The sequence below is a fragment of the Hyperoodon ampullatus genome (assembly GCF_949752795.1).
Source record: "Hyperoodon ampullatus genome assembly, chromosome: 13".
Classification (NCBI taxonomy): Eukaryota; Metazoa; Chordata; class Mammalia; order Artiodactyla; family Ziphiidae; genus Hyperoodon; species Hyperoodon ampullatus.
The window spans coordinates 10,554,924-10,570,777 of NC_136926.1; the positions used below are offsets into that span (position 1 = coordinate 10,554,924).

The 15,854-nt window shown below is 45.0% G+C and overlaps 1 protein-coding gene across 1 annotated transcript in view; it reads right to left on the minus strand.

Annotated features, from left to right (window-relative positions):
- Window positions 1-15,594, minus strand: part of TMEM233 (transmembrane protein 233) — a gene marked incomplete at both ends in the record, with an annotated part of 29,222 nt that extends 13,628 nt beyond the window's left edge. Inside the window, one exon of the mRNA XM_079717411.1 lies at window positions 15,409-15,594. Within this exon, the coding sequence (XP_079573537.1) occupies window positions 15,409-15,594 (186 nt within the window). The remainder of the gene's footprint in view (window positions 1-15,408) is intronic.
- Between the last annotated feature and the right edge of the window lie 260 nt (window positions 15,595-15,854).

Below are 15,854 nucleotides of genomic sequence, written 5' to 3' on the forward strand. Positions count from 1 at the left end.
GATGGAGCCCAAAGAAACGGGCAGGATCTGGCAAGAGATGGTGGCAGGGCTTAGAATCGGCATGGGGGTGCCTGGCGGTTACCCCAGAGCCCACCGGAAGCAGCAGCCAGGCCTGCATGTGTTAACGGCAGATTAGACTTTTGTGTGAGCACGTGAGAAACATCTCCTAGAAATATGGAAAGAAACTCTGTGGGGAGTTGATTTAGCAGGGAGGGATAAAAACCAGTGAATCCTGGGCTATTGTGTATAAATGTAAGCCCCATTTAAATGCACAGGTCATTAATGCCCAGGGAAACTGGGATCCAGACAAAAACAGATCATGCTTCAGGGACCAAATTAACTTTGAGTAATTGTTCTAATTTGGAATGACGGTCAAAGTAAGAGTAAACCAAGAATTGATGCTAAATCTGGGAGCAGGCTGGCTTGAGACCAGAGCAAAGTAATGGTCTGTTAAGAGCTCCTGTGTGACATCCCACTGGATAACAGAGCCCTACCTTTCTATTTTGTGGCCTATTCTGGGATTCCTTCCTGGGGGAGTTAAATCCATTTTAAGTGGATGACATAGATGTCATAGCATATGTCCCTGGAACACACAAAGCTGATTCTACCCCAGGGCCTTTGCACCTCCTGGCTCTGTCCAGGTCTTTCCATGGCTGGCTAGTTCTTCTCCTTTAGTCTTTGCCCATCACCCTTTCTAAAGCAGGTTTTCTTCACCACCTGCCCTCACTAATCCTTCTCTCCTACTTCCCTGTTTATTCTCTTCACAGTGCTTATCACTCTGAAATGATCTCGTTTATGTGCTAACGTGTGTATGGTCTGTCTTCCCCGACTCGTATGTAAGTTGCCAGAGAGCTGAGACTCTGACTGTCCCATTCAACAAGCAGGGGAAGGCTGTGGTTGTCCTGTGCTGCCCATGGAGGGTTGGGTAATTCTGCCTAATTTGGGGGCAGAGTAGATCCCTTTGGTTGTGAGTCGGAAGCCACATGCTCCAAACACCTCCTCTGTTTTATTTCCTATGTTTTATTTCTTAAGTGGTTCAGAATTCTTGAGGGGAAGCAGAGTGTTTAATGTGCTGACCTAACATGTAGACTGCTTCTAGTCATGAGAACCTGTTAGCTCACAGATGTCCAGAGTGTCAGCTGTATTTATCTACCTGGTCGCCACAGTGTCTGGCACATAGTAAGTGTACAAAAGCTGTTGAATGAATGAATGAATGTGTGAGAATCCCCGTTCCCTGCTTTCTACCCTTGAGAAATGTCAGCTGAAAATTTCCCAGGTCCTGTGCCACCTTCTCTAAGGGAACTGAGCACACTCAAGTGATGCTTCTTTGTGTTGACTTAAATCTCTCCTCCCTCGTCTGAATTCCTTCTCCCAGCTTTTCTCTTTGAACTTCAGAGCTAACTGCCATGCAATCAGCTTCCTACTGTGGTGGCAGGGGTGAGGAACTGCCAGAAATGGAAGAGAAGCCTGGTGACCCAGGCTTTCTCTGTCTTTGGCAATGCAGATGTCTGTTTGCCACATCCTGCCTCTTCTGTTTTCCTTCTCATTGATAATGGGTCTTGGACTTTGCCACAATCAAGCACAGATGTGGAAGAGATTTTTTTGGGGGGGGGCGGTTCATGGGATGTTTGAAGTGATGGAGACATCCTCTCTGGTGTCTGCCATTTCCTTCTGTTGGTAGATCCTTACTGAGTAGATAGTGTGGCTCAAGGGAAAATATTATGAACCACATGTCCTTCAAAAGCATGAAGAACTCATCTCAGGAGCATAAGGTGCCCTCTAAGTGGGTGAGAGACAGAACAAACAAATGGGCTTAACTATGGAAAGCAGTATGGAGGTTCTTGAAAAAAATTAAAAATAGAACTACCACATGATATAGCAATTCCACCCGTGCGTATATATTCAAAGGAAATGAAAACAGGATCTTGAAGAGATATCTGCACTCCCATGTTTATTGCAGCATTATTTGCAAAAGCCAAGATATGGAAGCAACCTAAGGGACCATCAATAGGTGAATGGATAAAGATGTGGTGTATATATACACATACAATGGAATACTATTCAGCCATGAGAAAGAAGGAAATCCTGCCATGTGCAACAACATGGATGGACCCTGAGGACATTAGGCTAAGCGAGAAAAGTCAGACAGAGAAAGACAAATACTGTATGGTATCACTTATATGTGGAATCTAAAAAAGCCCAAGTCACAAAAACAGAGAGCAGGGCGGTGGTTATTAGGGGATGGAAGCTGGGGATCTGGGGAGATGTTAAGTGTACAGATTTGCAACTAGTAGATAAATAAGTCCTGGGGATCTAATCACAGTATTGTGATTATAGACAATACTGTATTATAAATACCAAACTTCTAAATATCAAAGAGACTAGGTCTTAATTATTCCCACCATGAAAAAAGAAAAGATAATGATGTGACATAATATAGGTGTTAGCTAATGCTATGAGGGCAATCGTATTACAATACATAAATGTATCACATCAAAATGTTATACAAGTCAAATGTATACAAAATTACATGCCAATTATATCTCAATTAAAAAAAAAGTGGGCTTATATTAGTGGAGGTGAGCTTCTGCTTAGGTAAAACCCCAGTAAAATCAGACCCAAAACAACAAAACTGCTGGTATTTTCTAACCATTTCCTTTGGGCATAAACTGTGCTAAGCTGTGCCTTCTCTATCCTTAGAGATTTTCAAGACTAGAACAAAACATCAGAATAAAATAGCATTTGTCTTGACTGGGCTACAGAGCTGACCATTTCAGCTTGATAAGAACGTATGGGGCTTCCCTGGTGGCGCAGTGGTTGAGAATCTGCCTGCCGATGCAGGGGACACGGGTTCGAGCCCTCGTCTGGGAAGATCCCACATGCCACAGAACAACTAGGCCCGTGAGCCACAACTACTGAGCCTGCGCATCTGGAGCCTGTGCTCCGCAACAAGAGAGGCCACAATAGTGAGAGGCCTGCGCACCACAATGAAGAGTGGCCCTTGCTTGCCGCAACTGGAGAAAGCCCTCACACAGAAACGAAGATCCAACAAAGCCAAAAATAAATAAACAAACCAATGAACCGACATTAAAAAAAAAAAAAAAAAAGAACGTATGATGTAGAAGTAGCATCACCCTTCAAGGTGGAGAATTCACTTATCTACCACCACCCCTTCTTCCTTCTGGCTGAAGATTTTTATTGTCTTTAGAAAAATCCTTATTTCTGACTAGAAATGAAGTCTAAACATTTATTACAGAAACATTGGAAAATAGTAAAAACTTATTACAGTAAAATCTGAAGTTATAATAGCCAAGATTTACCAAGTACTTTGCATATATTACCCTATTGCATTCACAGGGCAACCCCTTGGAGGTAGGTGATATATATTTTTTTAAATAAATAAATTTATTTATTTATTTTTGGCTGCCTTGGGTCTTCGCTGCTGCGTGCGGGCTTTCTCTAGTTGCAGCGAGCGGGGGCTACTCTTCGTTGTGGTGCGCAGGCTTCTCATTGCAGTGGCTTCTCTTGTTGCGGAGCACGGGCTCTAGGCATGCAGGCTTCAGTAGTTGTGGCACGTGGGCTCAGTACTTGTGGCTCGCTGGCTCAGTAGTTGTGGCTTGCGGGCTCTAGAGCGCAGGCTCAGTAGTTGTGGCGCATGGGCTTAGTTGCTCCGCGGCACGTGGAATCTTCCTGGACCAGGGCTCAAACACGTGACCCCTGCATTGGCAGGTGGATTCTTAACCTCTGCACCACCAGGGAAGTCTGGAGGTAGGTGATACTGTTTCCAATTTACAGATGAGGAAACTGAGGCTCGGAGGTTAATTAGCTTCATCAATGTCACATGACAGCAAGCAGGGAGCCAGGATTCAAACCCTGGTGGACCTGATAATAGAATTTGTGCCCTTAACCTTTACAGTTATAACAATGTCCATATTCCTGCCACTTAGAGAGAATCATTGTAGACATTTTGGAATGCTTTCCAGCCTTTTCCCCCCATGCATGTTCATGTGTGTGTGTGCATATAGGTGTGTGGATACTTTTAATTGACAGAATGTGTAAGAATGTGTGATCTTATTGCGTATACAACTTTATATTGTCTTTTTCCCCCTACTTGATCTTTTACTTTAAACATTCCCCGGCATAAAAATTCCTCAAAAGCATGATTCTAACAGTTACAAAATATTCTATGTTCTAAATGTATGTATTATAATTTACTTAGTCAATCCCTTCTGTTGGAATCAATCTTTATCTCCATCTTTAATTTTTCACATTTAAACCACAACAAACATCAATTAAGCAGTTACTCTGAGCCAGGCACCATGATTCATGTATATTAACTCACTTCATAATTCATTTCATAACTAATGCTGGGATGAACATCTAATATGTAACATTATGCCTCTCCATTTAGTTAATTTTTTAAAAAATTTTAATCTCTTGGTGAAGCTTTCTTTGTATAGATCTTGTTTCCTAGGTTTATTTCTGGTATTTAAATTTTTTATTTGCTATTGTGACTTTGCCAGTATTTTGATCTATTGAGTTGCCAATACTGAAATCCTAATTTTAGAACATGTTCCCTTTTCTTTAAAACACCTACTCTCTCTTTCAAAACCATGCTCATCTTTATCATCCCTTTATCTCTAGTAGATATTTGCCTAATGGGAAGTAAGTAAGGTTTTCTCTCTTTCTGTCTCTCTCTGTGTGTGTCTCTCTCTCTGCCTCTGTTTCTCTCTCTCTCACACACACACACACACTCACTCACATACCTGTGCAAACTTACATCCATGTCTGAACATAGTCAGAGATACTTCTGTCCAGGTGTAAGAACTCTCTTTATATAGATCAATATTGTCTTAGATCCCAAACTCCCAGATAGCAGGTTCCATCAAAATAGCTTGATGGATGTGGGTACTCAGTAAATATTTTTAGTAATAATGTCTGAGTTTTCAGAGGCCTCTGGGGTTTCTTTTTAGATTTTGCTTGCTCCTAAGTTTCTTTGCCTAAAGGTAGTGCTGGGAATTCAGAGACTAAGCTTTTAGATCATAAGGCACATTTCCTTGTCATCACCATTCATCTATTCATGCTAATCTGTCTCCTTCTTGGGCTTCTGGGCTGTTTCTCTCTATAAATATCTTCAAGGACAAGTGAGAATTGTCCTTTTGCCTGTCTATCACTAAAATAAAAAAACTAGAGAGAAATTCTGCCAGGCTTGATGGAGAGTATTACATGAATGTTTCTTATATCAATGGAGCAAGTCTATTAAAAGAAAAAGCTCTCAGAACATCAAAGCTGTGTTCCTATCCAAGGGCAAGCATAGTCATCTGATTATAATGCTTCAAGAGGCCAGACTGTAAACTTCATGGGGGTGAGGACTGTCATGTTTGATTTTGTCCACTAGGGTCACCTTTCAGAGCCTTGTTTCCTCATGGATAAATGGGGAGAACCACTTTCGTCTGTGTCTCGCTGGAATTTTGTGAGGAACAAGTGAAATTGTGTCCATGTGAATGCTTTGAGAAGTAAATACATATGGACAAATGTAATAATAATAATAATAATAACAGCAATAGCACACTATCAAAATTATCCAGAACAAAGAACAAATGAAGTTATCAGAAGAGGCAGTTAAATATAGGAGGTGCCCTTTAGTTTGGGGGAATAGAAAGCAGGAGGTAAAGGGTAAAGGAAACAGAAAGACAAATTTCTGAATTCTACCTGTAGAAAAAAAGATAATGAGGGAGGAAGAACATCAGCAAGTCTGGCTACAGGACACATTAAAAATATCTGTGTCGGGGGCCTCCCTGGTGGCGCAGTGGTTGAGAGTCCGCCTGCCGATGCAGGGGATACGGGTTCGTGCCCCGGTCTGGGAGGATCCCATATGCCGCGGAGCGGCTGGGCCCGTGAGCCATGGCTGCTGAGCCTGCGCATCCGGAGCCTGTGCTCCGCAACGGGAGAGGCCACAACAGTGAGAGGCCCGCGTACGACAAAAAAAAAAAATAAATCTGTGTCGGGCTCAGTATCAAAAAAACCAAACAACGCAGTCAAAAAATGGGCAGAAGACCTAAATAGACATTTCTCCAAAGAAGACATACAGATGGCCAACAGGCACATGACAAGATGCTCAATGCTGCCAATTATTAGAGAAATGCAAATCAAAACTACAATGAGTTATCACCTCTCACCAGTTAGAAGGGCCATCATCAAAAAGCCTACAAATAATAACTGCTGGAGAGGATGTGGAGAAAAGGGAACCCTCCTACACTCTTGCTGGGAATGTAAACTGGCGCAGTCATCATGGAGAACAGTATGGAGGTTTCTTAAAAAACAAAAAATAGAGCTACCATATGATCCAGCAATCCCACTCCTGGGCATATATCCAGAAAAGGTGAAAACTCTAATTCAAAAAGATCTATGCACCCCAATGTTCATAGCAGCACTATTTACAATAGCCAAGACATGGAAACAACCTAAATGTCCATCGACAGATGAATGGATAAAGAAGATGTGGAGTGTGTGTGTGTGTGTGTGTGTGTGTGTAATAGAATATTACTGAGCCATAGAAAAGAATGAAATAATGCCATTTGCAGCAACTTGGATGGACCTAGAGATTATCATACTAAGTGAAGTCAGAGAAAGACAAATATCATATATCACTTTCGTGTAGAATTTTTTTTAAATGATACAAATGAACTTATTCACAAAATAGAAATAGACTCACAAACATAGAAAACAAACTTATGGTTACCAAAGGGGAAAAAGAGGGGGAAGGGAAAAATTGGGAATTTGGATTTAACAGATACACACTACTAGATATAAAATAGATAAACAAGGACCTATTGTATAGTACAGGGAACTAGATTCAATATCTTGTAATAAACTATAATGGAAAAGAATCTGAAAAAGAATATACATATAAAGCTGAATCACTTTGCTGTACACCTGAAACACTGTAAATCAACTATACTTCAATAAAAAAATAAAAGCACAACATCTGAGCAGGAAAATAAAAAGCTGTGTTGGAAGAAAGGTAGAGAGGTGGGTCTTTAGGCAAGAATGTTAGGGATGAAACACCCTGCATTATTACTCTAATATCAACAGTGGATCAACTCAGTAAAAGTGAGAACCAGTGTATCATTAAGAACCGTATTTCCCAAAGTGTGTTCTGTGGCGTATTAGCCTGAGGATCAAAAGACGCTAGGCAACATGCTTAGTAAATGTCCCATGCTATACTGTTCCATCCAAGAGCCACAGGAGACAGTGGTTGGCCAAAGGCTTCACAAGACCTCCAAGGAAAGGAAACAGTTCACTTTTGCTTAACTTAGCATTTGACTTCTCAATTTCCCCCCGTATTCCCTACCCCTTTCTTTTTCATAAAACTTGTTTATATCAGGCAAAACCAGTTATTTGAGAAGCATAGTTTTGGAAAATATGGTTTAATTCCTGAACTTGCAGAACTGGAGATTTCAGATATATTCAGACTCCTGCTCTGAAGGCATCATACTTCTGGGTGAGCAGCTTTGAACTGAAGAGTGTTAGTTGAGAACAGAAATCAATTTCCAAAGGTGGACCCACTGGCGTGCAGTGTGTGGGGTGCTGGTGAGCTCCAGATGAGCCAGGAAAGCTATCCTTGGGAACCAAGCCTTGGCTAACTTCTCAGCAATGCTTGGCATTAGCCTGGGTTTCCTGGATATTTTCCAAAAATGTTTTGGCAGAAACACAGAACAGAGACGGGAAGGGAGTGTAATCCTCAGAGATAAAGGTAGGAACAAATTTTGGCCTCTGGAGCCATTCATTCATTCATCCATCCATTCATTCATCAAACATACATTACTTATCAACACTGTGCTAAGTTCCTGGGGCTAACAGTGCAGCCGCAAGGGGATCACATACACACACTGGTGCAGAGAAGGAAAGGTACTCTGAGAGAAATCTGTTCAGAGTATAGTGGGTACAACCTAGGGTGAGGGCAACAGGGCAATCAAGAAGGGCTTCACGAAGGCGGTGACTTTCCAGCTGAGCTTTGAAAGAGAAGTGAAATCTGCATTTTAACAAGAGCTTCAAGTGGCTAAATTTTGAGGAGCACTGTTCTAGGATATGAGCCCTCCTACCTGGCCTTCTCATGAGGACTAGTTGAAGGTGTCCTTCAAAGTTATCGTTAAAATTCATTACAAGTCATCGATAAAGAAGGTGTGGTAGATATATACAATGGAATATTACTCAGCCATTAAAAAGAATGAAATAATGCCATTTGCAGCAACGTGGGTGGACCTGAGTGAAGCAAGTCAGAGAAAGAGAAATATCATACGATGTCTCTTATATGCAGAATCTAAAAAGAAATAGTACAAATGAACGTATTTACAAAAAGAAACAGACTCACAGACTTAGAGAACGATTTATGAGAACAGACTTATGGTTTCCAGAGGGGAAGGATGGGGGGAAGGGATAGTCAGGGAGTTTGGGATTGACATGCACATACTGCTGTATTTAAAATGGATAACCAACAAGGACCTACTGTATAGCACAGGGAACTCTGCTCAATGTTATGTGGCAGCCTGGATGGGAGGGGAGTTTGGGGGAGAATGGATACACGCATACGTACGGCTGAGTCCCTTTGCTGTGCACCTGAAACTATCACAACATTGTCAATTGGCTATACTCCAATATAAAATAAAAAGTTTTAAAAAATTTATTACAAGTCAGACATAGTTTGCTTATTAATTAATGACAAACTGCACCTCAACCATGGCCTGTTTTGCCATCTCATTTAATAGCTGCTGTTTTGTTATCTGGGCAGTGTTTAACAACTTTGGGAGGGGCTTTCTTTTTTCCTTAACAACAACAAAAAAAACTTTTTATTATGTAAACTTTCAAACATATTAAAAAATTAACAGACTAATGTAACAAAACTCCATGTTCCCATAACCCAGCTTCAACAACCATCCATTAGTGGCCAATCTTGTTTTATCTATATCTCCCATATTATAACAAAGCCATTATAAAATTTTATCAGTAAATTAAAATGTCATTTAAAATGTTTTTTTTTTTTTTTGCGGTACGCAGGCCTCTCACTGTTGTGGCCTCTCCTGTTGCAGAGCACAGGCTCCGGACGCGCAGGCTCAGCGGCCATGGCTCACGGGCCCAGCCGCTCCGCGGCATGTGGGATCTTCTCAGACTGGGGCACGAATTCGTGTCCCCTGCATCAGCAGGCAGGCTCTCAACCACTGCACCACCAGGGAAGCCCTAAAATGTTTTCTTTTACAGGAACACACAGATTAACATCTTGTACCTCTAATAATCTAGGACTTATTAAATTGAAAGGACCTACTGAAAGGATCCTAACAGCAGTTTAAACTCTATATTCCCAAATACCAAATGTAAGTGGCCACCCTCTGCCACATATTGGGGAAACTTATGAAAGTAGCCATCCAGGCAAGGGGCTGCTTGGGTGATGCACATATCTAAAATTTATGGGTATTGGGGCTTCCCTGGTGGCGCAGTGGTTAAGAATCCGCCTGCCAATGCAGGGGACACAGGTTCGAGCTCTTGTCCTGGAAGATCCCACATGCTGCGGAGCAACTAAGCCCACGTGCCACAACTACTGAAGCCCACGCGCCTACAGCCTGTGCTCTGCAACAAGAGAAACCACCGCAGTGAGAAACCTGTACACCACAATGAAGAGTAGCCCCCGCTCGCTGCAACTAGGAAAGTCCATGCACAGCAACAAAGACCCAACGCAGCCAAAAATAAATAAATAAAATAAATAAATTTATTAAAAAATAAAATCTATGGGTATTTAAGATAGAGCTTTCCAACAAAGCTGACACAATTCAGGCAAGGTCTTTGTCATCTGAAACCATCGTAACACTCTTCAGAGCTTCAAGCACAGGAATTCATAAGAAATAAGTCATAGGTGTCCATAATATTAATAATCTATTTCTCAGATGACAATGATGTGGAAAGAGCCACAGAAGGAAGAGAGAAATCACACTGAGAGACCCAACGAGCTACAATATTTAGAGCTTCAACTTGTAAGCAATGTAAGCCTCCTGGGTCAGCTACCTCGACCAAGATCTGTTATTTCCAAGTTCTGCCTTGGTCACTGAAAACAACAACAAAACCCAAAACAGACAAACAAAAAACCACCAAACCCCCAAAAAAACGTACACAAAAAACAACTCCTTTTTTTTTTTTTTTTTTTTTTCGGTACGCGGGCCTGCCACTGTTGTGGCCTCTCCCGTTGCGGAGCACAGGCTCCGGACATGCAGGCTCAGCGGCCATGGCTCACGGGCCCAGCCGCTCCGCGGCATGCGGGATGCTCCCAGACCGGGGCACGTACCCGTGTCCCCTGCATCGGCAGGCGGACTCTCAACCGCTGTGCCACCAGGGAAGCCCCAAAAAACAACTCCCTTCTAAACCTACTGAAGTCCAGTTGAAACACAGCATTGATTGATGAGCCCTGGTAGAGCCTGGGTCAGATAGAAAGAACGCCCAGTTTGGTTTGTCTTTCATCCTGTGGATATTTACTTTCTTTTTGACCACAGACCTTGTCTTCTAGAGCAGGTGTGGTCAGGCTCTGGGCAGGACTGTGGCTTACTGTGCCAGCCCATGTCCAGATAATGGATTTTGACAATGGCTTCAGATCAATCATCCATTATCAACTGCATCTTCTGCTGGTTTATGAGACCTGTTGCCTTGTTTTGAGGATTTCTCTTTGCCTTTTTTTTTTTTTTCTGTGCTGGAGCCATTTTCTGGATCCTGTGTCTTTCTCTTTCCTGATTTACTTCCTTGTATTCAGGGAGCACATCCTCCCATAGCTTTCTGAGAAAAGGTATATGTCAGATGTTTTTCTGAGATCTTGAATGTCTGAAATTAATATTTACCTTAGACCACAGCAGGTATTTATTCCAGTGACACATTTACTGGTCACTGTTTTTATTTTTTTATCAAATTTTGCTAGTCTCAATAAAAATAGAAAAACTGCTACTGCTACTGGAAAAGGTAATGGCTTGTATCCCTAAAATATATGCATCACCATCCTTATTGAGTTCATCATCATCATCAATACTTATGAGTTCTAGCTGTGTTTTAGGTAATGCCATGAAACCATTTAACTTTTATCATTTAATCTCCACAACAGCCCCTGAGTTGGTACTGTCACAACCCTTATTTTACAGGGTTGAAAAATCAAGCCTCAGAAAGATTAAGACAGCTGCATGAAATCACAAATGTAGCAAAAAGCACAAAAGGATTTAAACCTCACTGGTTGGTATCTAGACAGATTCTGTTGGTGTGAGGGAGAAGTTCTGTTGAAAGAAGGCTTACAATTCACCTAATTAAAACTCATTGGCTATTCTGTATCCATACTTAAGAGTGACCGACTTGGTTCAACTATGCAAAAGACTGTATCATAACATCATAAAAAATGCAGGCTCGGCATGGACTCACTTCCAGTCTCTTGAGCCAGGCAGCAAATTCCAGCTACAAAACCAACAGGCTAAATTTGCCAACACTCCTGCAACTTGCCTGGAACCTTTTTTCTTCCAGAGGGCAGAGACCTTGCTGATCTTATTTACCACTTGACAGAGGTAAAAGAGTATACCAATGCCTGGAATAGAGCCTGGCATGTAATAGGTGCTCAATAAATATTTGTAGGATGAACATTCTTTCTCCAGGGTAAAAGCCATGTGGATAGTCTCCAGCATTCTATCTTTTGGATGGAATAAACAGAGATAGCCAGGGAGGAGCGGGAGCACAATGAAAACCACCCTGGGCTTTACTTTCCAAGCCATGTGCTGCATCTGTATGGAGGAAGGGTGCCATTTTCAAATTCACATGTGCAATATGGGCTAGCAATGGCCCAGTCTGGGGGGAAATTCTTTGAGATATGTGTCCCTGAAATTGAGTACAGTTAAGTGCACTGCAACAAATAGACTTTCAGTACTTGGAGGAAGCAAAGACTTTCATGTCCCTGCCTCTGACAATGCTTGACCCACCAGTGTTTCAATACAACAAACCATATTGTACTGATTCTCATCGGTGGTGCACTGCCTCACAACCAGGACTCTATTAGCTCTGCAAGGGATGGTTAAAAGATCACAGGTGCCCACAGCTTGAAGAACACTCTTCTCAAATGTATATTTTTCAAAGTAGTTTTATTATCCCCTAGCACCTACTTCAACTCTGTAATTTTACAGAAGGCTTCTCAGGCTTGGTTTAATAAATAAAGATATTGATTGTTTTGAGACTGCTGGCTCTTTTTACAGTTCTGGGAACTAGTTATATTGAGCCTTGTCAATATTTATACCAGTTTGCATCATCTCCCAGTGTTTATTGATTGGGGTGCTATTGATGTTTGGGGTAGGTCAGTTCTTCATTCGGGCAACAGCCTCCAGCACTGTAGGATATTAATACTCTTAGCCCCTCCCCAAATGCCAGTAGCACCCCAAATCACTGAGATACACAAATACTCCCCAATATTTCCAAGTGCTTCCATGGGGAATAGCACCACTATTTAGTGCCTCAATTTATCACAAATTACAGATGAGTAAGATCTGAAAATAGCCAGGACTGAACATCACAAGACTCCCTAGGGAAAGAACACACCTGGCATTTGGTGGGCCACCTTCCTCTTACACACCCTTCCACTTCCTCTTCATCCTTTGGACTTTGGAGTCTTTATTATGAAACCTGTCAAATCGGGATGTACACTGTTTCAAAGGGAAAAAGCTTCCAGTACCTTAGAGGGAGTGCAATGAGAGGGTGTAGGAAGCTCTTTTTAGAATTTGGATTTCATTAATTTGATGTTCTGTTTGTTTTCATACATGGCATATGATGTTTCCAGATTCCAATATCCATCTGTCTGACAATTATTGCCCGTACCTAGCACAAAGCTGGTGGCTTGACACGCTTTTCTTCTGTTTTATCCTTACAACAGTTTTGCCTCCACTTAAAACACCTTTCACATTCTCATTTTCTAGGTGAAGAAACCAAGGCTTTGAAAGGGTATGGAACTTGGCCACAGTCAACTTTCTGACTCCAGTGTCTACTTTCTGACAATAGAATGGTCTCTTGCTGTAAAGCTAGTGAAAAAGTCTTGGTGGAGGGAATGGGGATGAGGGGACCAGAAAAAGGTTTCTATTCGAAACACATACAAGTCTTATCCCCCAGGACACACCAAGTAGCATCGCTAGTGTCCAACCTGTCACCACCCGCTGGAGTTTTAGCTCATCTCCGATGAATTGGGGTGCGGGGAGCCTTTGCAGGCAGTTTTCTCGTTGGCACTGGGAAAGGGGTACATCGGCTGTCGATTCATTAATAAACCAGGACGAATGTGGACACCAACACCAGCCAGAGAGTCTGCTGCTGTCTGGAGGATCTGGCTGCTGCATCCTCCCCCTGCTTTGCTGCCAAAAAACACAAAAAACAAAAAGAACCCAAGACCGGATATCTTGGGAGAGGAAGGGAGGAAACTGGCTGGTTGGTCCAAAGGAACCTGATACGGTGGTTCTGAGGCTCCAGTACGGGATAGAGCAGCAGGAGTAAAACAGACATTGTGACCCATTAACACCATTCATTCATTCAGGCATTCATTCAGGCATTCATTTTGTAATATTTATTGGGTATCTACCAACTGTCAGATTCTCTTCTAGGTAAAGGTACAGCAACAAAAAACGAGCATCAAGCAAATATCCCGGCCCTCAGAGAGCTTATATTCTAACGAGGGGACACACAGTAAGCATGTTAGTAAGTGAAATAATATATCAGATGCAGACGAGTGCTTTGGGCAAAAACTATCGGGGAAGGGAGAATAGAGCTTGTGGGGGTTTGATTTTAAACAGCGATCAGAGAAGCCCTCAGCAAGTGACGAGTAAAGATCTGATACCACCACCATGCTGGGCACTGTGCCAAGCGGGTCACACTTTATCTCATTAATACAACAATCCTAAGACATATGGCTTTGACTATTCTCATTTTACAGACAGAGACTGACATTAAGAGAGATGCATACAGCTAGCTAGTACGTGGTGGAACGGGGATTTGAACCCAGGCAGTCAGAACTTCAGCGGTCTGAGACAGGGCAAGCTGCGCGTGCAAATGAGGTCTTCGCGTGTACCCACGAAGCGAATACGGAACCACCCACGGGCAAGTGAGGGCGGGCTTGAAGGGGGGAGGGGGGAGGGGCGGCGGCTCTTGATCTTTACTGAGCTGAATCCGGACTCTCCCGGGTCTGTGTCTGGAGAGTTCGGTCAGGCGAGGTGGGTGGGCGGGGGAGGGAGCTCACTGCAAAGGCTGTCCCGGGACAGTGCCCGGCCAGCTGCCCCAGTAAATAAGGTTAGGACCTCGCGGGCGCTCCTTGCCCTCCCGGTGGGGTTCGCACAGAGCTCCTACCTGGGCGGAAGAGGGCGGTGGAGGCGAGCTTCGGAAGGGGGGACTGGATCGCTCAGAGAGAGGCACGCAGCTCGGGAGGCCAGCGCAAAGAGCGCGCGGAGCTGCACGGGGCGCGGGAGTCCCCAGCGGGTTCCCGGGAGCTCCCAGGGCGTAAGACGCATTGGTGGAGGGGCGCCTGGGAGCCCCTGGGCAACACCAAGAGAGGCGGGCAGAGAGCCCCGCGCAGGAAGTGAGAAAGGGACTACGACATGCTGGGGCAGAAGGAGTAAAAGGTGAGCTCGCACAGTGCTGGTGAGAGGGGCACAGGGGCAGCCCAAGAACGGGCTGGAGCGCAGGCTCGCTGGAAAGCGGGGTCAAAGGGTGCCGAAGGGAGCCAAGCAGAGGGAACTGGCGTAGGAAGAAGTGCGAAGGAACTGGTGCCGCAGAGAGGGCGTGCTGAAGTGTGGGACCGGGGCTCTAGAGGACATCGGGGATCGCCTGGGGACCCTCAGAGAGCGGCGGAGGCGGCGCTCCGGGCGCGGCAAAGAAAGGACTCCGCGCTAAAAGACAGAGACAGTGCCGCGCGCTGGAGAGGCCGAGCACCGGCGGGGCAAAGAGCGGCGCAGAGCCTGCGCGCTCAGCGGACGGGGTGTGCTGCTGCCTGCGAGGGTGGCGCGCTTGGAGGCTCCAGAAAAACGGGTTGAGAAGAATCGGATGAGCGCCCAGGAATGTCGGAGGAGGTCGGGAGGGAAGCGGGAAAGTCCGGGGAAGAACCTCCCCGGGACGGAGAGAATGCACCACGGGCGCTGCTGGAAGAAGTGGGCCTGGGGGAGGCTTGGTCCGGGCTCTGAGAGCCACAGGGAGCGCAGTGGCGGCGCTGATGGCTGGGGGGAGAGTGCGGAGGGCCCGAGAAAGGCGAGCAGGGGCTGCGGAGGACAGAACACCCCCGGAGCGCGGGGCCGTGAGGAAGGGAGCGGCCGAGGGGCTCGTGTTACACGGCCCGGGTCTCTCCTCCCTGGCTGCTCCGGGCCCTCGTTCACTCACCATGATGGAGAAGACTAAAGCCACGATGTTGATGGGGTACGCGGGGCAAAAACACGAGACGATGGCGAGCCACAGGTAGTTCTTGGGCATGGGCACGTCCTCCTCGGTCTTGCCATCCTCAGTGTTGGCCTCAGGGCTGCTGTCCAAAGCCCTCTTGACGTCCGAGCTGGGAGCGTACTGAGACATGGGCGAGACGCGCGGTGCAGGGAGGCGGTCGGCGCGGTCTGGGGCTCTGGCCGCGGGCTCCTGGCGAGTCGCTGAAAAGCCAGCGGCGCGGGGCTCCAGGCAGACGTAACCTCACCCCTCCTTCGCCCTTCACTTGCACCCGCCTGGCCTCAGGGACCCAGGCCAAGAGCCTCCGCAGGAGAGGGAGGGAGGGAGGGAGCGAGGGCATGGGGGAGGAGGCAGGGAGCCCGCCAGCCTGAGAAACAGGGGGAAGGCACTCC